Source organism: Sus scrofa, chromosome 1 (assembly GCF_054392235.1).
Source record: "Sus scrofa isolate SSC_HxYL_T2T_F1_AM1 chromosome 1, Sscrofa_HxYL_maternal_Yorkshire_Landrace_v2.0, whole genome shotgun sequence".
NCBI lineage: Eukaryota > Metazoa > Chordata > Mammalia > Artiodactyla > Suidae > Sus > Sus scrofa.
The window spans coordinates 636863-660406 of record NC_139383.1 but is presented as its reverse complement, the minus strand read 5'-3'; the positions used below and the strand labels follow the sequence as shown (position 1 = coordinate 660406).

General features: G+C 50.2%; 1 protein-coding gene across 49 annotated transcripts in view; it reads right to left on the bottom strand.

Annotated features, from left to right (window-relative positions):
• Positions 1–23544, bottom strand: part of WDR27 (WD repeat domain 27) — a 182151-nt gene that overhangs the window by 122626 nt on the left and 35981 nt on the right. For 16 of the 49 annotated variants that reach the window (XR_014843064.1, XR_014843005.1, XR_014843003.1 and 13 more), the window contains 8 exons: positions 20818–20896; positions 19030–19107; positions 11612–11709; positions 10212–10301; positions 6448–6569; positions 5030–5163; positions 4433–4530; positions 2768–2889 (listed from right to left, as the gene is read on the bottom strand). The exons of 2 other annotated variants lie outside the window; for them this stretch is intronic. Coding sequence is in view for 34 of the 47 variants with exons in the window: in XM_085021138.1 (XP_084877264.1) it covers positions 2768–2889; positions 4433–4530; positions 5030–5163; positions 6448–6569; positions 10212–10301; positions 11612–11709; positions 19030–19107; positions 20818–20896 (821 nt within the window). In the remaining 13 variants the exon portion in view is untranslated. Of the gene's footprint in view, positions 1–2767; positions 2966–4432; positions 4531–5029; positions 5164–5637; positions 6042–6447; positions 6570–10211; positions 10305–11611; positions 11710–19029; positions 19108–20817; positions 20897–23544 lie in introns of all 49 variants that reach the window. 31 more of the 49 variants (XR_014843096.1, XM_085021106.1, XM_085021174.1 and 28 more) reach the window with 11 other exon arrangements.

The window sequence follows — 23544 nt, the reverse complement described above, 5'->3', positions numbered from 1 at the left end:
GATGCCACACAGAACAGCATCACTCCCCTTCTCGAAGAAATGACTTCTCGAAAATGTGGGAAAAACTGGTTAGATGAGTTTAAAAGACTTCTCTTTAGCATTATTTTAAAGCTGGGGCTTTTCTTTTCCAGTCACACCTGTGGCATGCGGCAGTTCCGATGGAAGAGTCCAGGACTGACTCCTAGCCAGAGCTGCAACCTGCCGCTGCAGCAACGCCAGCTCCTTAGCCACTGCACTACAGCGGGAACTCTAGGGCTTTATTCTTTGTAAGTCAAAAAGCATTGAAAACTTCAGAATTAAACTTTGCATTTTCAACATAAACAGTTAAAACAATGGAAAATAGGTTTGAGAACCAAATTGGGAGCTCTAACATTTCAAGTTTCAATCTAGACCGAGTTTTACGGCTCTGTGATAAACTCCAAACAAAAAAATAAATAAGGATTAGAACACGCGAAAAAAGAGAAAATAGAGATTTATTATAGAAACACCAACGAACCATTTCCACACGAAGGAGACGATGAGGGTGGCTGGTGATGACGGCAGCTCTGAAAGACCCACGGGGCCAGGACTCGCGTGCCATCAACCCAAAATTAAACGAACACAGAAAACCCTTTTCTGATCACTACAGTACCTGAGACAGCTTGTGAGACATCCGCTCCACATGCGACACCCACGACTTCAGAGAGCGTCGCACGTGACATTCACATTTATCTCCACGGCCGAAACGTCCTAACTGAAAATGGCAATATTTGGTGACGGCGTCAATTCTCATTGAACTGTATTAACGAAAGACTGAGGAACTCTGCAAACACTGGTTAAATATACAAGTAATAACATTTCCAGAGAAACACCTGGATCTTAGAGATCTCAGATAAATTTTATGCACTGGGGTTTCTATTGTGGCTCAGCAGAAACGACTCTGACTAGTATCCATGAGGTCACAGGTTCGATCCCTGGCCTCGCTCCATGGGCTAAGAATTTGGCGTTGCCGTGGCTGTGGTGCAGGCCGGCGGCTACAGCTCCAATTTGACCCCCACCCTGGGAACCTCCATATGCTGCGAGTGGGGCCCTACCTAAAAAAAGACAAAAAAAAAAAAAAAAAAAAAAAAAAAAAAAAAAAGGAGCCAGCTGCCAATGGCTCACTTGAGTTGCACTTGCATTTTTACAAAACCACACCACCTAAGAAATTCGGTGGTGAGTAGGCTAACAGTCATTTTAAATACACGACTCAATGATCAAATTCATTTAAAAGCCCAGAAATACCTACGGTCTGAGCATCAGTCTGAAACGCCGTCTCGGCAGATCTCACTGTGAAAGGAGCAGCACGAGATCACGGTTCCCAGACACAGGCCCTGTTCCCGCCGAAAGGGCGCCCCTCCCTTCCCAGCGCCCCCAGCAGACCCGCGGGGGGCAGGGGGCGTCACAGCCAGTGACTAACACCCCCGCTTCAAGGCTGGCTGTCTCAGCCTCATCGAATTACCAATCTTCAAAGGGAGGCCTTCACGCGCCTGGGGGACCCACTGCTCGGTGTTGACAATAGTTCTGCGCTGCCTTTATGCCGGAAGAGGCTGTTCCAGTAAAGGAAGACGCTTGACAGAGCTCTCCAAGCCGGCGGCATATTCCGCAAACCAGAAAGGCCTTCTCCTCTCGTGCGGGAAAGTCCTCACTGCTGACCCTCCCGGGGAAAGCGCGGGGAGGACGCCAAGGAAGGGCCCTGCCTGTGTCTTCAGGCTTCGCGGCCAAGGCCAGGCGCCCGCAGGCGAGGAGAGGGCGCCGTGCGACGCAGGGGGGCCCCGAGCCCCCCGCTTCCAGAGGAGCCGTCCAGACTGAGCTCCGGGGAACCAGGCTCAGGGCCTCAGGCCGCTCCCCCTCCAGTCGGGGTCTCCCACTGCAGAGTCCAACCCTGGTCCAACACCTCCAGTTCCCACCCCCCCGGGAGGACACTGGACAGAATCTGCTTGGAGAGAATTTGACCCGCGGCCCAGGGTCCAGAGCCTGTGTTCTCTGCTCCCAGTCATACCAGTTGCAAAAACTCCCAGAATATCAGCCCGCACCTGCCTAGGACTCAGAAATTTAAAGTGAACCTGGAATAACACATGGAACCTGTGGATAACAGTCTTTTAAAGTAACATTAAGACCTCACTTCAAAAAAGAGAATACCCTTGAATCAGAATGCAGATTTCAGAAGGCCCAATCGAAATGAAACCCTTGATTTGGAAAGCCCTTCCAAATCTATCAAAAATCAAAGCTGTAGCTGTAGCCCTGAAAACAAAAGTTTTGTGGACAAACGCTCTTGGGTAACAGTGTCTTTTGAACTAAACCGTGAGACGCCCAAGTCCTCCAAACGGCCACCTCCTCCCTCGGCCGGAGGGTCTTAAACCATTTCTCTGTCAAGACAAACCAGCTACATTCTGCAGAGGGGAGCCACTGAGTCACAAAGGCTGCTTCACATTCCTGCAGAAGCTCCGTGACTGTCCCTCAACCCAGTGAGGGCTCCAAACACCAAACCCTCCACCAAGTTTTAAGTGGACATAGACTACCAGGAAAAGAAAAAACGGGGCCATAAAATGAGCAAAAACAAAAGTACAAAAATCAGCATGCGTGCGGCGTTAAAGTGCCTCCTAAGGTCAAACACCGAGGCTTGGAAGCATTTAACGGCCAGTCAGAATCACCGCTGAACCTGGTGGCCAACGTGTCAAAGCTGTCTTGTATTTGTGTACATCACACCCTTCGCACAGAGAGGAGGGACCGCTCCGGAGTCACTCACTTTATTTTGACAGATCTGGTGGATGGGCCGAGAATGAACTCCCGCCAGCAGCGCGGCGCTGCGGCCCGCGTTGAGGTCGAAAACCTCCAGGGTCCTGTTCCTGCCGGCGGCCAGCACCAGGTCTGCGGCTGAGTTAGGGAGCTCTTCCCAGGCGTCCGGCCCACGGGAGGCACGGCCCACTCCCTCTGCTCGTACATTCTGGAACACCACACAAGGCGCGCTTCTGAGGCGCCACGCACAAGAGCCCTGACCACGGCCCCGCTCCCCCACCCCGTCCGGGCACCTGGCCAGGGCCGCGGGCCGCGGGGGCTCGTGGACGGCGGGCAACCCGGCTTCCACGTACAGTTAGACAAATGCAGCATGAGGGCCAGAACACACCCAGGCCAAGGCCGCAATGCAGGTGGGCACTAGGCCCAGAGCTCCAGACACCAGTGGGTAAGGCCGCCAAGGTGTCTGCTGCCAAAGGGGCTGACTGCACGCCCGAAGGACCTCAGAGATGCACGCTGCGGGGAAGCCTTAGGCACCTGGCACCTGAGGGACAATCCGCAAGCTTAGGGTGGGTGTGTCCACCAGAACTCCCACCCTTCACTGTGTAGCCCGAACAAAACACAGGCGGGAGAAAGGATGCAAGGCCGAGAGGGCTGGGCTCCGTAACACACCCGATGCTGAGAGCGGAGCACACAGGAGTCTTCTCCCAGGACAGAACAATCAGAGCAACACAGTGCTGCTAGCTTTTCCTTGGTTTGGTTTTTTAGCAAAGGCTCGAGCATAAAAAACACTGCATTTCCGGAGTTCCCATTGTTGCTCAGTGGGTTAAGAACTGACTAGTGTCCATGAGAACGCAGGTTTGAACCCTGGCCTTGCTCAGTGGGTGAAGGATACAGCGTTGCCACCGGCTGTGGCATAGGTCGCAGATGCAGCTCAGATCCGGCATTGCTGTGGTCGTGGTGCAGGCTGGCAGCTGCAGCTCACATTTGACCCCCAGCCTGGGAACTTCCATATACTAAGGGTGCAGCCATTAAAAAAAAAATCACATTTCTAACTAAAACATAATAGAACTTCTATTAAAACCTTTTATCAGTCTTTCTGAAGTTTCAAGGATGAACCTTTTCAAAAGAATTTTACTTAGACCTTCGAATAACTGAAATGGTTAAGATGAGTTTCTGAAGAGCAGAGCTTTGCCTCCAAGTAAGTTAAAATCCGTGCTTTTTAATTCAAGTGTTAGCCATAAACACTCAAAATTTAAAGTTTTAGAATCAAGTTCATTTTCAACAGCAACTGCTGTAACTTTTGCCAACGTCCACATGAGGCAGGAAAGCATTCAGTTAATCGGAGGATACCACGGTGGGCACAGCAGTTTGTTTCCCAAATGTGCTAACTCGCTGTTCTTAAATACTAAATGACTGTGTGATGCAGTAAGCGAGAGCCCAGGGGCCTGGGCTTCCACCACCCTGCTGAGCGGCAGAGGCGCCAGTGCATCCACTCTCATCTTTCCTTTGATGCTCTTTTCACCACGGAGATGAAACCACTATAATTAATGCAAAAGACTGTGAGCTCCCGAGTTCCCCGGGACTGCCAGGAGCCTGGACACTCAGCACACGCTTTTGCCAGAAGGACAGTCCTTAGGATGCGAACACACTGGGAGGAGAGCAGGAAAAAGGATACAGGAATAAAACTCATTCACTGCTGATAAGCTGGTCACCTCCACTGCCTCGGTCGTGGGGAGCCTGAAGACAGGCGTGCACCTGCTCTTCTGCTTGTACCTGGAAAAAATGAGAGCTGGTCCTCCTTTCGTTTCCTTTTCACTACAACAGCTTCCACCTTAAAAACACGCGCATCACTTAACTGTCCTGTCTGCCCACACTGAGGGGACAGGTGAATCGGCTACCATACTTCTCCTTAGGCAACCCTAGGTCGTCCTTCAGTAACACTGCAAGAAAACAATATCCTACACGTAGCCAAGCGTGATTCATTCCCATCTATGACAAGGCAACCTTTTCTCCTAATTCTAAAGTAACTGTGTATACGTAAGGAGACAGCTAACTGGTTATAAGTTATCTGTATTTTCATGTAAACCTAAGTTGTTAAGCCTGGGAGGGGGCTGGGGCCCGCACAGGCAGAACCAGTCACAGAGTGGGCACCCAGACAGGCGGCACAGAAGGCAAGGGCAGGCGTCTGGTCTGGGGGCCTCAGGAAGAGGAGACCCCATTCGCATGGAACTCCTGAGCAGAGAGAGCAGAGGCCCCGGCAGCAGGCAACTACCTTTTGACGTCGTCTCTGCTGGTGCTGATGTGGCACTTGAGCAGCTGGAACTCGGGGCCCGAGGATAACAAAATAAACGCGTCCAGGTAGTAAAACTGCGCAGATCGTACAGGCTTGGGAAACATGTCTTTGCCCTGCGGTGCGAATCAGGAAAGATTTCTGAGGCAGAAAATGGTAATTAACACACCGCCGCTCTACACGTGAAATCCTTGCACCTTAGCACCAAGCATCTATATATTCCGAAGAGACAGATGGACTCAGAACCAACTGACGTTTGCCTCTTCTTCCTTTCTAAAAGATGTTTCACGATTAAACTTTGACTGTGATGGGTGTTTTGGTCGCTTAAAAACTCTAAAATGAAAGAAAATTGGAAGCCAAGAGCAAACATATTAATGCCCCAATTCTACGCCTGTTTAAAGCGTGGTTCAGAGTAGCTACTCCCATGTGGACCTGGCGGCGCCCACAGCATCCCGTGCAGACGTCAACAGGGTTAAGGCCTTCTCTCTGAAGTGCTGCCACGCCTCCTTCTGCACAGTCCTAGGAATGCCCGGCTCTCCCCTCCTGACTGGTTTCCCCAGGAGTCAGTCCCTTTTCACAATAAGACTCACACAAAATAAAAGCTAAGGGCATCTTTGAAAATTGGCCTTTGGCAGCTCGCAGTCGGAGGAATCGAAGCTGCATCCGCTGGTATCCCCGCTTCTTCTCCTGTGGCCTCCTGTCTCCCCTTTCCCGCTCCGTTTCCAATGATCTACTTCACGTTCACTGGAACAAGGCACTTTTCTCCACAAAAAGGATCGAAGCTGCATCCGCTGGTATCCCCGCTTCTTCCCCTGTGGCCTCCTGTCTCCCCTTTCCCGCTCCGTTTCCAATGATCTACTTCACGTTCACTGGAACAAGGCACTTTTCTCCACAAAAAGGATCGAAGCTGCATCCGCTGGTATCCCCGCTTCTTCCCCTGTGGCCTCCTGTCTCCCCTTTCCAGCTCCGTTTCCAATGATCTACTTCACGTTCACTGGAACAAGGCACTTTTCTCCACAAAAAGGTACTTGCTCCCCACGACATCCCTCAGGCCCTACTAGCAGCTCAGCTCTACCATAAAATCCCACTGAATTCACATTTTAAATTATTCCAATATTTTAGCATTAATCTCCCTTTTCAGACCACCCAAGTGGGAGCCTGACTTGACTGTGCATGTGTGTATTCACACATACACGTGTGCTGTGATGCATGCATGTTGTGTTGCACAAGCGTGCGAGCGTGTGCGCACACACTTAAGAAGGTCCTTGAGCATCAGTCGGCGTTCGTGTGCCGCCCCCTGCCCGACCTCCCCGACCTCCTGTTAGGGTAGAAGACTGAGACCCTGGGGCCAGCCCTGCTTGGACAGCTGGCTGTCCCACGGTCTCAGGGATCACCGTTACCAGACACAGCGCCAGCTCCGGCCTGCGGGCCGACCACACCCTCAGTGTCCCGTCCTGGGAAGCAGACAGCAGCCACCTGCCGTCGTGGCTCCAGCACACGGTGCTCACGGCCCCGCTGTGACCTAAGAGAGACAGAGCAGGAAGGAAGGACACAACCAGGACGAAGTAACCCTGGACGTTGAAGGCAATGCCGGGCCAAGTGACCCATGGAGCAGACGCCCCGGCAGGTGAGTTTTGCCTCCTTTAAAGGCTAAATATGGTTTCTGAAGAAGGTGTTTCAAGAATTCTTAAAATAGGAAGTTCAGAGCTGGGTGTTCACCGAGGGTCACTGGTTTTCTCATCCACGTGTCCCTCCCCTCTGCCGCCTGGCACGTGCCACGGTCCTGTGCCCCGGCCCCGGCCTCCGCTGGCTTCTGGGGCCCCTTAGCGCCTTGGGAAAGGGCCCTGCATGCCGAGATCTCGGCACGATGCCTTGTGGCTGAAGCTGCGGGGAAAGAGCCACAGCCGAGCGAAGCCCCTCAGGCAGCGGCCAAGGGCTCGCGGCAGCCCCCCCCCCGCCCCCCCCCGCCGGCCTCAGTGATTTAGAGACGAGACAGGGAGTCGCAACATACTTGCAACAACCAAATCACACCTGTCAGAAAACCAACAAGCAATGGAAAAACCGGGAAGGATTTACAAACAGTGTACGTCTCAGTTCTGTAACTTGACCTCCGGAACAGGAGCTCCAACTCACAGAGCGGAAAACTCTCTGCAACGGCGCTGCTGCCCCCTGGTGTAAACTTCGGGAGCTTCCGCAGGAGCACTGAGGCCAGAGGGGTCAGGCGGCAACACCCTCCGGGCGCTCAGCGGGCCCCGACGGCCCCTCCTGAAGCCCCGCGTTGCAGACCCCATGGCCACCTCTCAGAGCCGGGGCCGTGGGCACAGGCAGCATCCGGATCGGACCTCCAGACGCGCCCCCTTTCTGGCCATCAGGTGGGGATGCTCTGACCACCACCACCCACCCGGACAGCAAGAGGCCGCGGGGCTGCCCGTGGCAGGGTTGCTGCCAGGTGGCGGGGCTTCCTTCCGTCCCCGCTGCATAGTAGGGACCCCTCCTTCCATCCCCTGTTCCTCCCACCGCCACTCGCATCCTTCACCGGACACCCGGATGGCGGCTAAGGAACCAAGGCCCACAGAGCGCATGCCACAGCGAGCCTGCCCCCCACTTCCCGGTGTCGGGGCAGAGACCCCGACTCCCAGTGACGAGAGCGGGACCTCACAGGACCACCCTGGACACAGGAAGGGCCGAGGCGCAGAGGCCCGTGCAGACCCGCCGGTCCAGCTGAGCCCAGGGCCCACGAGGGTCTCCAGCCAGGCCCTTTTCCTCACTGCCCACGTGGCACATGAACCGGAACCACACTGATGCCCTCAGGGTGCGGACAGTGGGGTGACGAGCATCAGAGAGAGAACAAACAGGACCCGAAACCCTGGCCCGGAGCCCTCTCTTTCACCAGGGCCAGGGCTCCCGCTTGAGGGACAGGGCTGCTGGTGGGAGGGAGGGACCCGGCTGTGACCCCCACTTAGAGGAAGGCACGCAGGAAGGGGGCCAAGTCGGCAGCTTCAGACACACCGGAAGCAAGAGTTCTCAGCTGAATTTCATCCCTTTCTAAGAATTCCTCTTTATACAATTTCGCATACCTAATGAAATCCTAATGCCACCTTCTGAAGTGACTGACCCTGGGACATACCTTGGGCAGGACGTGAGGTGCCATCCAGCGTGTCCCCCGGGGACCAGGCCAGGCCGAGAGGACGGGTGGTGGGGCAGCTCACGGCCCCATAGCAAAGCGCAAGCAGAGACACCGTGACTCAATCAAACAGACTGACACCTGCGGGCTCCCCCAGCGGCTTGCGCTCCAGAGGCCCCGAGTCCTCCAGGAGGGAACTTTAGTTTAGCATCTAATATCTCTACCACGGAAGGATCCAGAACATGCTTTTCTTAGTTGCCTTTGATCACGAGAGAAACAAAAACACCCACTTCTCTGCCTTCTGGGTTAGCGGTGAGCGACCCATCATGTTCTCAAAGTTGAATTACGTGATGATAAACCAGCAGGACGCGTAAGGTAAAGCGACGTCACGCAGGTGAGGTGGGTAATGAGGACGCTCTTCCCCAGAACAGAAATAGAGCCCTTTTTGAAAAAGGCGAGTTGGAAGATCCACTGCATTTTCTTAATTAGCAGAAGCCCTTCTTCCAACAATAACACCCACAGAGAAATGCCCCAACGGACATAAACACCATGGGTGTCGGTGGGTGCGGCCACCCAGTATGCGTGTGCGACAGGCCTTACAGCACAGTGCTGAGCTGGGAGGAGCCACAGAATGTTCTGGAAGCTTGTTGGCCGCGGGCTGGGTAGGATGAGGAAGAGAGATGCTGCTTCCGGGCGAGGGGCGGGGACCTGTCCGCCCTTGGGAAGGGTGCTCCTCCCCGTCCCCGTCCCCGTCCCCGGCAGCCGCAGACACTGGGAACCCGGCAAGGACAGGGCCACTTCCCTGGGCCGCCTCGTGTGCTCCTGCGGCCCTGGGCCCAGCGCCCGGTCCTGCTCTCTCTCACGGAAACACATGGTGCTGAACTATCTACGGAGTAAGACCCGAAGCAAGCAGCCCCAGGAGCCCCAGGAGGAGGGGCAAGAGCCCAAGGTCGAGGACCGCATCTACGGGCACCGGTTACGAGGCCCCAAGAGCCACAACTTCCACATCACTGCCCTCGTTCAAACCTACTTGCTTGAAAAAATTCTTTGCCCCGTCAACGTTCATAAAAATGCCTGTGCACAAACCCTACTAACTTGCCAAACGTGCTTCAGTCCTGGGTCTGTAAGATGCGGCGTCCCTCCCCCCCGAATTCCGGGCCCTTTGGCCGCGGTGCGCCAGCACTTCGGGTCTCTCACTCACACTCGCTCCCTTTGGTCCAGGGAGCTCCGAGGCATCCGGGTTGTCAAGTGTGCTCACATCACTGCCCAATTCAAGCCTTGCTTCTGTTTTGACGGGGGCAAGGGTGGCCCTCGGCAACTACTGTCAGGAGCATGATGAGACCAAAACGGTGCCCCAGAGGATTCAAAACCCATCCTGGAGCCACACCCACAGGGCTAACATGGCAGGTGACGAACGCAAGTCCCTGGGCTTGTCCTACAGAGCAACAGGTTGGGGCAGCTTGTAGCCCGCCCTCACCGCCAAAGCTCATCCTCATTATCTCTTGACTCCTTAACCACCTGCAGATAACGCCTCTGACACAGGGGTCACTACAGCTCTGGGGCTTAAGCTCTCTTTCGGGAACTCGGAATCAGCTGTGTGTAGCCCGAGCTCGAGCCAGCCAGGACGGGCAGGGACCCCGACCGCCAGCTGGGCCTGTGCTCGTGTCCGAGGAGCAGCCTTCTGACCACAGGGCCGAGTGCCCCACCCCCGATCACGCCAGCGCCTCATTTCGACCATGCACCCCGGGAAGCAGCCGTAACCCAGAGGCGCCTGCACACACCACGCCTGCCTCACTTTCCTCCTCCAGTCCCTTCTGCTCACACCTCAGCCCCGCCCGCTTCTTTATCCCGTAAGTGTCCCAGCCCCGTGCCCCGGGGAGGCGGATCTGGAATCTGCTCTCCCGTCTCCTCTCTTGGCTGCCTCGTTACAGACCCATTCTCTGCTGCAAACCCTGCTCTCAGGGTCTGTCCAGCAAAAGGACCTGGTTTGGTAACATGACCCACCCATAAGTCCATATTAACTACAATTCTACACTTTACCTGAAAAAACAGCAGGTGTCCCGGTGAGGTCAGCACTGAAAACCAGGGATAGGTGGTTGGCTAAGCCACAGGCCAGCCGCTGTCCATCTCCTGCTTGAAAAAACAAGAGACGCGCCTCATGAATCATAACACACAGAAGTCACACTTGCAACAGGTGAAACGCAGAACGTTCAGCTCTCAGGTAGTGAGGACCTCTGCAACAGGGACCAGCACGTCCTCAAATCCCGATCACTGGGACCCGGCAGGTGCCAGACCCTGTCAGGCCCTCATGTGCACGTCCCCACACTTCTTTCATAGAGACGGGCCAGCGGGCTGGCAGCTGAAAACGTGCCCAGGACACAGGTCAACAGGCAGCACCAGGATCTGAACCCTAAACCCAGGACACTGCTCTGAAGCCCGAAGCATCCTGACTCCCAGGAACAGGTGTTTGAGGTGCAGTCAGCTAAGCCATTGCACTTAAACATTCTCCTAAACCAAGTGGACATAAATTATAGGCTTCCCCATAATATCCAAACTTGAGGACCCTAACTTTATAATCTTATAATCAAATGCTCGGTAAGCAAGTATAGTGAATATCACAAAGATACTCACTAGTAACACTCTGTTTCTAATTTCCTGAAATTACTCAAAAAACATTTGGCTAGAATTATATGAAAAACAAAAGGAATTCAGCAAAAGTTGTAAAAGACAATAACCTTTAGGAATCCACTTAAAATACATTGGGCAGATGGTTGTCTACACTCGGGGGGCGGGGCGGAAGGTGCGCAGACAGACCCTGGATTAGTGGCAACAGCATATTCTCACCTGTAAGTGTCCAGAAACTAGGAAAGAGATGCTTACCCCAAAAAGAAGAGCTCAGAGAGTGGAGCTACCTGGATGGAAACTGCCTCCTAACTTCTTCAGACTCTTCCAAGAAAACCACTACAGTCCCAACGAGGAGGCAAAGGAGCCGCTTGGGCCGAGCGCCTGCCCCAGGCCAGGGGCACCCAGCCCCGGGGCATGATCCACCTGTGGGAGGAAGGGCTCAACCCACTGGGCAACCAGACGACTGGGTCTGTGGCAGCCAGCTGGTGGGACTTTGCAGCTCCTCCTGGTCTGTGAGTAAGCCTCTACCGGAGCTGCTAGAGGAGACGGCCACACACAGGGGACACAGACCTGGAGGAGCTTCCAACCAAGCCCAGGGCTCATGTGCTGCAGGCGCTCGCAGGGCACACATGGACGCTGTGGGCTAATCCTGGTGACACTCCAGGGGAAAGGAGTTTTGATTTTAATCTTGACCCAAACAATGTTACACAACTTCAAGTACCCGAGATTTTTAAAAATCTACTTACAACAGAACAGTGGGCAGACCAGATGCCCTTACAAAGGCAGTAGGCACGGCCCCAGCTTCACTAGCATACCTGAATACTGAACACAGTGCACAGCGGCCTGGTCGTGGGACACAGCAAGCTGCCTGCTGAGCTTGCTTGGCAGAGGACTCTCCAAAGGATAATCCTTGCTTTAGGGAAGATCAGAGAAAACAACTGAGATAGTTCAGAGTGAGACTAGAAATAAAATAATAAACTAGAAATAAGGTAGATGTTCAGAGTGAGACTAGAGATAAAATAATAAACTAGAAATAAGGTAGATGTTTAATAAACTAGAAATAAGGTAGATGTTATATTTACACATATAATTTTATTCCACAAAACTTGAATATATATATATATATATATATATATATATATATACAGACACACATATATATAGTAAATCTTACATTCAAAACATGAAATAATATCTACATGCTGCCTAAAAGAGACTTACTTCAGAGCTAAAGACATACACAGACTGAAAATAAGAAAAAGGAAAAAGATAATTCATGCAAATAGAAATGATAAGAAAGCAAGGGTAGCAATACTCTTATTAGACAAAACAGACTTTAAAACAAAGGCTATCAAGGGAGTTCCCATTGTGGCTCAGCAGTAATGAACCCCACCAGTATCCATGAGGTTGCAGGTTTGATCCCTGGCCTTGCTCAGTAGGTTAAGGATCTGGCCTTGTCATGAGCTGTGGTGTAGGTGGCAGATGCAGCTCAGATCTGGCATTGCTGTGGCTGTGGCACAGGTCAGCAGCTGCAGCTCCAATTCAACACCTAGCATGGGAACTTCCATATGCCATGGGTGCAGCCCTAAAAAATAAGTAAATAAATAAAATAAAATAAAACAAAGGCTATTAAAAAAGTAAAAAGGCATTACATAATGATAAAGGGATCAATACAAAAGGATATTATACTCATTAACATATATGAACCAAATACAAGAGCACCTAAATATATAAAGCAAATATTAACAGACATAAAGGGAGAAATTGGTAATGGTACAATAATAGTAGGGGACTTTAACACCCCACTGACATCAATGGACAGATCATCCAGACAGAAAATCAATACAGTAACACTGGTCATAAATGACACAGCAGACCAGTGGACTTAATAGATATCTATAGGACATTCCATCCAAAAACAGCAGAATACACATTCTTTACAAATGCATGTGAATAGTCTTCAGTGTAGATCACATGCTAGGCCACAAAACAAGTCTTGACAAATTTAAGAGGATAAAAACTATATCAAGCATTTTTTTCTAACCGCAACACTATAAACTAGAAATCGATTATGAGAAGGAAAATGAGAAAGGCACAAACATGGAGATTAAACAACAGGCTACTAAAAAACAAATGGATCAATGAAAAAATCAAAAAGGAAATCAGAAAACACCTCAAGACAAATCCAAATGGAAACACAACTTTTAAAAGTCTATGGGATGCAGCAAAATAAGGTGTAAGAGGGAAGTTTAGAGCAACACAGGCCATCCTCAAGAGACAAGAAAAATCTCAAATAAAAAATTTAAACTTCCATCTGAAGACATTAGAGACAGAGGAATAAACAAAGCCCAAAGTCAGCAAAAACTGGGAAAATAGAAGATAGGAAATAAATAAAATAGAAAAAAATAGAAAAGATTAATGAAACAGGCGATTTTTTTTTTTGAAAAGATAAAACAAAACTGGCAAACCTTTAGCCAGGCATATCAAGAAGAAAAGAGAGGACCCAAATAAACAAAATAAGAAATGAAAGCAGGAGTTCCCGTCGTGGCACAGTGGTTACCGAATCCGACTAGGAACCATGAGGTTGCGGGTTCAGTCCCTGCCCTTGCTCAGTAGGTTAACGATCCGGCGTTGCCGTGAGCTGTGGTGTAGGTTGCAGACGCAGCTCGGATCCTGCGTTGCTGTGGCTCTGGCGTAGGCCGGTGGCTACAGCTCCGATTTGACCCCTAGCCTGGGAACCTCCATATGCCGCGGGAGCGGCCCAAAAAAATAGCAAAAAGACAAAAAAATAAATAAATAAATAAAAATAAGTAAGTAAAAAAAAAAGAAAAACAAAAAGAAATGAAAGCAGAAAAATAACAATCAACACCACAGAGATATAAAAAAATCATTAGAGAATACTATGAACAGTTACATGCCAACAACTGGACACCCTATAAGAAATGGATGAATTTCTGGAAACATACAACCTTCAAAAACTGAAACAGGAAGAAATAATCTGAATAGATGAACCACCAGGAGTGAAACTGAATTTATTAAAAAATAATAATAAAGTAAAATAAAACTCCCAGCAAACAAAGTCCAGGACTGAAGAGCTTCATGGAGGAATTATACTCAACATACAAAGAAGAGCTAATACCTATCCTCCTCAAACTACTGAAAAAACTTGAAGAGGAAGAAACATTCCCAAATTCATCTAAAATGCCACCATTATCCTGATACTCAAACCAGACAAATATACTACAAAATATATACATACAGTCCAATATCACTGATGAATATAAATGCAAAAATCCTCAAAAAAATATTAATTAGCAAATTGAATTCAACACCTTATAAAAAGGATCATACACCATGACCAAATGGAATTTATTTCAGGGATACAAGGATGGTTCAGTATTCACAAATCAAACGACGTGATACACCACATTAACAAAAGGAAGGGTGAAAATCACATTATCATCTCAATAGATGCAGAAAAAGCATTTGACAAAATTCAACATCCATTCATGATAAATTCTCATCAAAGTTGGTATAAAGGGAACATATCTCAGCATAATAAAGGCCATTTATAAACCCACAGATAATATCATACTCAAAGTTGACAAGCTGAAAGATTTTCCTCTAAAATCCAGGAACAAAACAAAAAGGCATACTTTTGCAAGATCTACTTAACATGTATTGGAAGTCCTAGCCACAACAATCAGATAAGAAAAAGAAATAAAAGCCATCACAAATTGAAAGGGAAGAAATAAAACTGTCACTTTTTACAGATGATATGATACTATATATAGACAACGCTAATATCTCCACCAAAAACATCACTGGAACTACTAATAAATGCATTCAGTAAAGTTGCAAGATACAAAACTAATACAAAATTTTGTTGCTAATCCATATACCAAGAATGAACCACCAGGAAGATATATTAAATGTATAGATAGATACTGTAACCCATTTACAATCATATCAAAAAGAATAAAATATCTAGGAATAAACTTAACCAAGGAGGTGAAAGACCTATAATCTGAAAACTATAAGACAACAATGAAGGAATTTGAAAATGACACAAAGAAATGGAAAGATATCCCATGCTCTTGGGTTGGAAGAATTAATATTGTCACACTGACCATACTACTCCAAGTAATCTACAAATTTAAAGTGCTCCCCATCAAAATACCAATGAAATTTCTCACAGAACTAGAAAAAATAATCCTAAAATGTGTATGGAACCACAAAAGACCCAGAACTGCCAAAGCTATCTTGAGAAAAAAGAACAAAGCTGGAGGTATCCACTCCGACTTTAGACTATACCACCAAACTACAGTAATCAAAACAGTATGGTACTAGCACCAAAACAGACATAGCCCAACAGAGAGCTCCGAAATAAACCCACACATTTATGGCCAATTAATTTACCACAAAGGAGGCAGGAATATATAACAAGGAAAAGACAGTATCTTCAATAAGCGGTGCTGGGAAAACTGGACAGCTGCATGGAAAAGAATGAGATTAGAACACTTCCTCACACCATCCAGGAAAATATACTCTAAATGGATTAAACACCTAAAATGCAAGCCAAAACCCCCAAAACTCCTAGAAGAAAACATAGGCAGAGCACTGACATAAAATGTGACAATATTTTTTGAGATCTCTCTTCTAAGGCCAAAGAAATAAAAGCAAAAAAAATTTAATGGGATCTAGTTAAACTTAAAAGCTTTTGCACAGCAAAGGAAATCACCGACAAAATGAAAAGACCACCTATGGAATGGGAGAAAATACCTGCAAATGATATGGCAAATAAGAGGGTAATACCCAAAACATGGGTAATATCCACAGGGGAATATCCGAAACATGTAAATAGCTCATACGATTTAATATCAAAAAAGCAACCATCCAATTTTTAAAATGGCAGAGAATTGAACAGGTATTTTTCCAAAGAAGACATACAGATGGCTAACAGGCCCGTGAAAACATTCTCGACATCACGAACTGTCAGGGAAACGCAAATCAGAACTGCAACGAGATACCGCCTCACACCTGTCAGAACAGCTATCATCAAAGAGAGCACAAACAGGAGTTCCCACTGTGGTGCAGTGGGTTAAGGATCCCCCAGAGGCGCAGCAGAGTGGGTTCAAAGATCCAAAGGATCCAGCATTGCTGCAGCTGTAGCACAGACCACAGCTGCAGCTCGGACTTAATCCCTGGCTTGGGACCCTCCTTATGCTTGGGTGGGGCCATTAAGGAAAAAAAAGAAACATGACAAACGAATGTTGGGGGGGAGAAAATGGAAGCCCACACTGCTGGTGGAAATGCAGCCACTGTGAACAAGAGGACAGGGCTCCTCAACCAGCTAAAAGCAGAACGACTCCACGACCCAGGAGTTTCACTCCCTGACACACATCTGAAGGAAACAAAACCAGTGCTTTGGAAAGACACCTGCACCCAGTGCTCACAGAAGCACTGTTCACATGGAAGCGAGATGTGGAAGCAACCCACGTGTCCGTCAACAAAGAGGCTATGATAATACAGTAACGTGTGGCTGTAACACACAAACACAAGCGCACAAACGGAATACCAGCCATGCGGAAGAATGAAATGCTGCCATTTGCCGCCGGGAGGGACCTAGAGGGTATTGTGCTTAGTGAAATAAGTCAGAGAAAGACAAATACTGTAGGATCTCGTGCATATGAATCTAGACCACGGCACAAAAGAATGTACATAACAAAGCAGAACGAGACTCACAGACGTGGAAAACAAACCCAGCGGGGAGACGCGGGGGCGGGGGGTGGATTCAGAGACACAAACTACGAGGTACGAAATAGGTATAAAAAACTACAAATAAGACTACGTTGTAGGCACGGGGAAACATCGCCTTCATTTTGTGGTAACTTTAAGTGGAGTATACTCTATAAAAAATGGTCAATCACTTTGTTATAATCCTGAAACTAATAGAGTCTTGTAAACCAACTATATCTCAGTTTCAAAAAATCATGAAATAACTCTTGAATGTACTTACACTCCCTCGTGCCAAAAGTGCATACATGTTTAGGTACAAAATATCAAGAATTTCTCCCATTTAATACGAACCAACGTGAATACTGTGACGATTTGGGCGGGGGGAGGGTTCACAGGAAAGAAAACATTTTATTTTCCAGTTTCATACGCTTTGGGAGGCTTATCATAGCACTGATTAGTTAAATCATCTACAAACGGCCCACATTTGCCATGAAAACCATCGCATTCCCCGGTTCTAAAGCAAGTGAAGGGGAGGGTGGCGCAGGACCCGCCAGCAGGGCCCCCCGAAAGGGCAGCCCTGGTTCGGGAACCTCCTCCCCTCAGCTGCAGCGTGGGGGTCACAGCCCCCCCCCGGGGGGGGGGGCGAGGCCACGGCCCTCCTCGCGGCCCAGAACTCACGCCGCGAGTTGGCGCGAGCTGGACATCGACTACCGGCCGCGGAGCAGAGGCGGCAGAGGGTCAGAGAAACCCGAGAAGGGTGGCGAGCGGCAGGCGGCGCAAGGGAGGCGGCAAGAAGACTGCGACGGCGGGTCAATGGGGTCACTGCTGCCGCGGCGAGGCCGGCGCAGCCCCGAACACCAACTAGACCGGAAGGCAGAGAACTAAAAGGGAGCCTCGCTGCCATCCGAGAGTACCTACCACCCGAGAGTACCCTGCCCCGGAAACGGGAGGCGACTCAGTGACAACCCGCACACATCTGTTCACACCGCGCCTCCCTGCAGAGCAGCCCATGGCCCAACGACAAACCCAGGACACAGACGGGGTCCACTCGTCACTGCCAAAGCCCCCTGGGGTCCCGGGAGAAAAGGATGGAAGCCAGGTGCAAAGTCTCACCTCTTCTTTTGGGCTCAGTCCGGTTCCGAGGCCACAGGGGCCACGCGCAGAGGCCTGGCACCTGTCACGACCGAGGGACTGGCGCCAGCGCTGCGGCCGTGGGCACCACACCTCCACTCAGGATGCAGCCCAAGGCCCAGAGCAGAGCTGGCGGCTCCTCCCCACAGCCCCTGCCCCCCGCGCGCGGTCCCTAGGACAGCCGGTCCCCCTCAGCCGAGCCGGCCATCCCTGAGAACAAGGCTTTCCTTTGCTTCCGACCCCAGCTCAGTCTCTAGAAAGCCACTGGGTCTGGCGAGCTGGGCTCCCGAGAGACAATCCGCAGAAAATGAGAGCTCAGAGCAGCGTGGGCTGCATCTGGCTCTGGACCCGAGAGCTGAGTGTCGCACAGGGCGTGAGGGCAGCCAGAGCCGCAGGGAGACATGTAAGGACAACAGCGCTAAACGTGCACCTGCGGGCGTAGGTGGCGCTGTGTGAGCCCAGCACTGTCCAGGTGCAGACGCGATGTGCCCTGGGGCGAAGGACAGTTTAAAGGCTGTGGCCCGTGACCTCTGTTTAGATGATGTGACCTGAAAGAGTGGAATGGGAAGGGCCCTGGAGGTCCCCCAGACACCTTCCTCTCGAGAAGTGGGGCCTGGGAACCTGCCAGACTCGTCCACAGCCCCAGGCCCCAGGCACAAAGGGACAGGGGCACAGCCAGGGCCAGAAGGCCCGCCCAAGGCCGAGGGCCGCGGGTGAAGGGAGGCACTTCTGAATCCACCAGCCGTCACAGATCCCCGAGCACCGCAACTAAGAAGCTTTCAAGAATAATCAGTAGCTACAGACTTGCTCTTTGTGTGTGTGTGTGTCTTTTTTTTTTTGGTCTTTTTAGGGCCGCACCTGTGGAATATGCAGGTGTCCAGGCTAGGAGTCTAACTGGAGCTGTTGCCACAGGCCTACGCCACAGCCACAGCCAGGCCAGTTCTGAGCCTTGTCTGCGACCTACACCACAGCTCACGGTAACCCCGGATCCTTAACCCACTGAGTGAGGCCAGGGGTGGAACCCGCAACCTCATGGTTCCTAGTTGGATTCATTTCCGCTGCGCTATGATGGGAACTCCTAGCTACAGATTTCCTAAAACCAAATTTTAAACAGAAATTAATATTCCTAAACAGTTAAGGTGATAAAAATAGCAGCATGTCTGAAAAATGAGTGACATGAATCAAACTTGACTAAAAGTACATGTGCATACATAAATAACATGCCCACATTCATATATGTGCACACACACGCATATACAGTCACAGGGTCTTATACCTGTGCGAAAAAATTCAATTAAGGTATTTAAAGAGATTCTCCAAATTAGTTCACATTTACTTGGACTGCACAAATTAGGTTACATACCATCGGGAACTGTTCTTGCATTTTGAAGGTCTTTTACCATCATTCTGGACATTGGTCTTTGGTGAAAACATAGCCACACTGTGGAAAGAAGGGCTCTACGTCACTCCTAAAGATCAGACGTTCTGAGCTTGACAGACCTCTGTTGCGCAGTGAAAACATAAACACATAAGTGCTCCCCATGTCCCATGTTAGTAATAAACTGAATATTTGACTAATTTGAGCCGGCAGTCCTCCAGTTCTACTCCTACACTGGCTGTTCCGCGACTGGGAGCATAAGCCGTGTTTGGGTGCTGAAATTCCGGACGGACTGTCCTGTGTACCTACAAAGAGCGGCTCCCTAGAGAAAACGAAGACAATCCCTCCGCAGTCAGGCTCGCAGGGCAACATGCTCAGCTTCCATCCAGAGCCCCCGGAGCAAGGCGGTGGAGGGGGAAGCCTGGGCCAGACCTGCAAGTTCCCCGGGGGCTGGCGGACGGGGCGGGGACCCACCAAGAGGAGGAGCAGCATGTCCCACCCAGAGACCTGAATGGCCGGCTGGAAGCACCCCAGGCAGGGAGGAGGCGCAGTCAAGGTCGGCGGTCAAGGTCGAGGTCGGCTTCACCGCCTCCCCACCTGTCCTCACGCGGCTCAGGGACTTGCATGCTGCATGTCCTCATCCCGAGACCCCACTGAAAACCGGGTAATACCACCTGGGACCTCTGCCCGCTGGTGCTCAGCGCTGTGGGTGGCCTGGCCTCCTCCCGCCCCCGGCCCCACACTCGCAGCGGCCCCTGGAGGCCACAGGAGACAACCGGCAGCCCACCACTGCCCCGTTGCAGGGCTTGGACTAGGGCGCGATTTACTGCGCGTGAGCCCAGAATCCGCCGACCCGCTGATCCATCCATCTCCCCCTGTGTGTGCGGGCGGGGAGCAGGGGTGCTTACGATGGGTCTGGGGTGGCAGGTGCTGCCCCAGGCCCAGACGTTTACAGAACGGGATACCAAGGAGGGCAGGGGATGTAACATCGTATAAAGAGCGGCCAGGCTCGGCGGCCTGGACCCCAGCAGCAGCCTCTCCCACACGCAGGGAGGGAGGCGCCGTGCAGAGCCCCGGGGCAGGAGGCCCGGGCCAGGGGGCGTGCAAGGATGAGGTCTGTGGAGACGGTGGGGGCAGGACCCTGGCGAGCCTCCCAGAGACCCCGACTGTTTCGGAGTGGGCGGCCCCTGGGGCTCCGGGCTAAGAAGGCTGTTTTGGTCGCTGTGCTAAAAACAGATGAAGGATCAAGATTTGGCAGAAGGGTGGCGGTGTGTCTGCATTTTAAACAGAAAAGCCAACTCTGCCTCTGAGAAACGCGGGGTTCCTAAAGAACCAGGGAACTCGGAGGCTCTGGGGCACCCGAAACTTCTCCAGTGTCCTGCTGTTCCCCCTCCCCCACCTCCGACCTCCCCTGACCCAGCTCAGGCAGAGCGGCTCACTCCTTTCAAAGACGTTGCTTCTTTCAAATACACCACATTGTAATGCTCGGTGTCCAGCACGGCTCTGCCCCCAGGAGGGCAGTGCAGCCGGGCCTCCGGCGCTGCGTACCCCTCCAGCTCCCACTCCCTCACCTCACTAGACTGGCACCGTCACTGTCAGGGTCAAGGACCAGAGGCCGATCCGAGGCTGGTACACAGCAGGCACTCAATAAATGCTTGCTGCTGCAGCTGATGCCACTTCCGCAACTGCGATGTGCTGGGGTCCCCGCGTCTGTCCCTGTCCCCACCTGCACCGGGAGGCCCCACGTGTCCTCCTCCGGGGCGGACAACTCACCGCGGGGCAGCTGTGTATCCAGACGACGTGACTTTACTGTGGAAAACCAGGGGCTGGTCCTTTACAATGGCCCGAGCAGCTGGGTAAACGTATTCAAAGAGGAAGCAAACCGTTAACACTGCTCCCTGGGGGACAGGAACGCACTCCCCAAAACAGCCAAGGCCACACGATCTACGGATTTAAGAGGTTTCCTACCTGGTGCCAAGCCAACAAGACCGAAAAGGTTAAATCAAGGCCCTTAAAAGCCTGCGTGCGCGCGCGCGCACACACAGACACACACACACACACACACACACACACACACACACACACACACACACACACACACACACACACACACACAGAAAAGGCATCTTTCTCACTCCCTCAATGATACTGACTGCAGAGTGTATTTCAAGTACTCAAGTGCTGAACCATCAGCCCCCAGAGGGCGCGATCGGAAGAGGCTGCCCACGCGTGATGGAACAGGCCCACGTGGACCTCAGTCTCTGGAATTCTGTCCACAGGACCCTAAAATCCAGCCAGCAAGGAACAATTCACTGTAGGGGCCTCTACAAACAGAAAGAGCAATTATCTTCAAAATTATCTGGGAGTTCCCACTGTGGCTCAGCAGGTTAAGAACCTGCCACAGTGTCTGTGAGGACATGGGTTTGATTCCTGACCTCACTCAGTGGATCAGGGATCCATCATTGCCATAAGCTGCAGTGTAGGTCACAGATGTGGCTCAGATGTAGCTTGCCGTGGCTGCGGCACAGGCCAGCAGCTACAGCTCCAATTTGATCCCTAACCGGGGAACTTCCATATGCCACAGGCACAGCCCTAAAAAGAAATAATAATTTTGAAAAATATCTTAAACTAGGTCAAATTTCTCTCTTATGTTTTTATCACGATAGAATAATAAGAAAGACAAGCCACTAAAACATAATTACATCCATGATTTTAATAGCAATGAAACCACTTATCCTATTTTTTTTGGCCACACCCACAGCATATGGAAGTTCCCAGGGCCAGGGATACAACCCGCACCACGGGAGTGACCCAAGCTGCTGCAGTGATGCTGGATCCTTAACCCACTGGTCCACAAGGGAACTCCCCCATCCTATTTTTAAGATGCTGTAAGTTTCCCACAGCACTTTTGATTGATTAGAACTCTGATTAGATCTCATGAACTTACCACAAATATTGACAAATCTCAAAAATGATTTTGGAGTTCCCGTTATGGCGCAGTGGCTAACGAATCCAACTAGGAGCCATGAGGTTTCGGGTTCGATCCCTGGCCTTGCTCAGTGGGTCAAGGTTCTGGCGTTGCCGTGAGCTGTGGTGTAGGTCGCAGACGCGGCTTGGATCCTGCGTTGCTGTGGCTCTGGCGTAGGCTGGTGGCTACAGCTCCGATTCGAGCCCTAGCCTGGGAACCTCCATATGCCGCAGGAGTGGCCTAAGAAAATGGCAAAAAGACCAAAAAAAAAAAAAAAGGTTTCACACAAAATAATTATGCCAGAATTATTTTTACATACATTTAATACTTGGTGTTCAACATGAATATTCTGTCCAAAATTATAAAATAGCTTCAGAAAAAAAGGGTAATTACATAATATTGAGCAATTCTAAAAATAGATCTCTTATTTTTTTAAACAAAGAAATTCAGTTCTTTTTCTGGAACTGTTTCAAACCTGATAACTTGAGCCACATTCTCGCCAAAAACCCATCGAACCCACTGGGCACAGAGGCACCCAGGGAGCTGAGACCCAGAGGCCCCAGGGGAACAGGAAATACAGCTGCGCCCAGAGGGCCCAGAAAACCTCTCCAGCTCCAGCTCGGCATCAGGTGAGAAGGACAGACCTCTTCCAAGAAAAATAAGGCCAAGAGGAAAATAATTTCAGGATAAGATAATAAAGTTAGAGACACGGTAGTGAACTTGACTATGAGAAAGTCCTGAAATCTTGAAAGCACTAGAATAAAGTTCATAAATACATAACTGCATATTATTTTAACAAATGCTTTAAGCATTAAAATATAACTACACCTCATCAACTATAATTTTTCATTATTTATAGGCTGCTTTGTAAGTAGAGGGATGAGATTATAGCATGACTATGAATCCGTCATCGCCTTCAATTTTCCATATGAATATTTTCTAAATAGCACATAAAACTGTCATAGAAAGTCAATGCTTTAAAATGTCACCAGCCTCTGGATACAAAGCAAGTACAATCTCTGTGATAAACCTTACAGTTTAGACAATTGTTCTTACTGAAGGGTTTGTTCTAAAGCTTGAGTGTCACTTAGCCGTGACGTCTCGGCTCGGCACACAGATCAGGTACGCGCATCTGGAAGGATGCACACTGGTAAAAAAAGTTGACTGCATTTTAAGGGGTGCTCTAAATAAAACGTGTAAAAACAAGCCATAGAAACAAGTGAATTCAGTGGGGGAAAAGGGAAATAAAATCACGTGTTTCACCATAGATTTTGCCGCATAGAAATGTGCACTTTGGAAATGCAGTCCCTGGCGTGGCTGATGGCAGCTGAGCACACTCCTAAAGGCAAGAGACAGACGGCATCGCAATCCAAAGAGTTCCTGCAAGTAATTTTCTTCAAGTGAAAACATATTTGGAATTTCGGAATATTCTCTGAGCCACCTGGTATCATTCCACCCATTAGCTATTTTAATTAATATTTGTTAGTCACAAGTTATTCCAAAGAATTCTAATACAAGTCTATTTGGGGTAT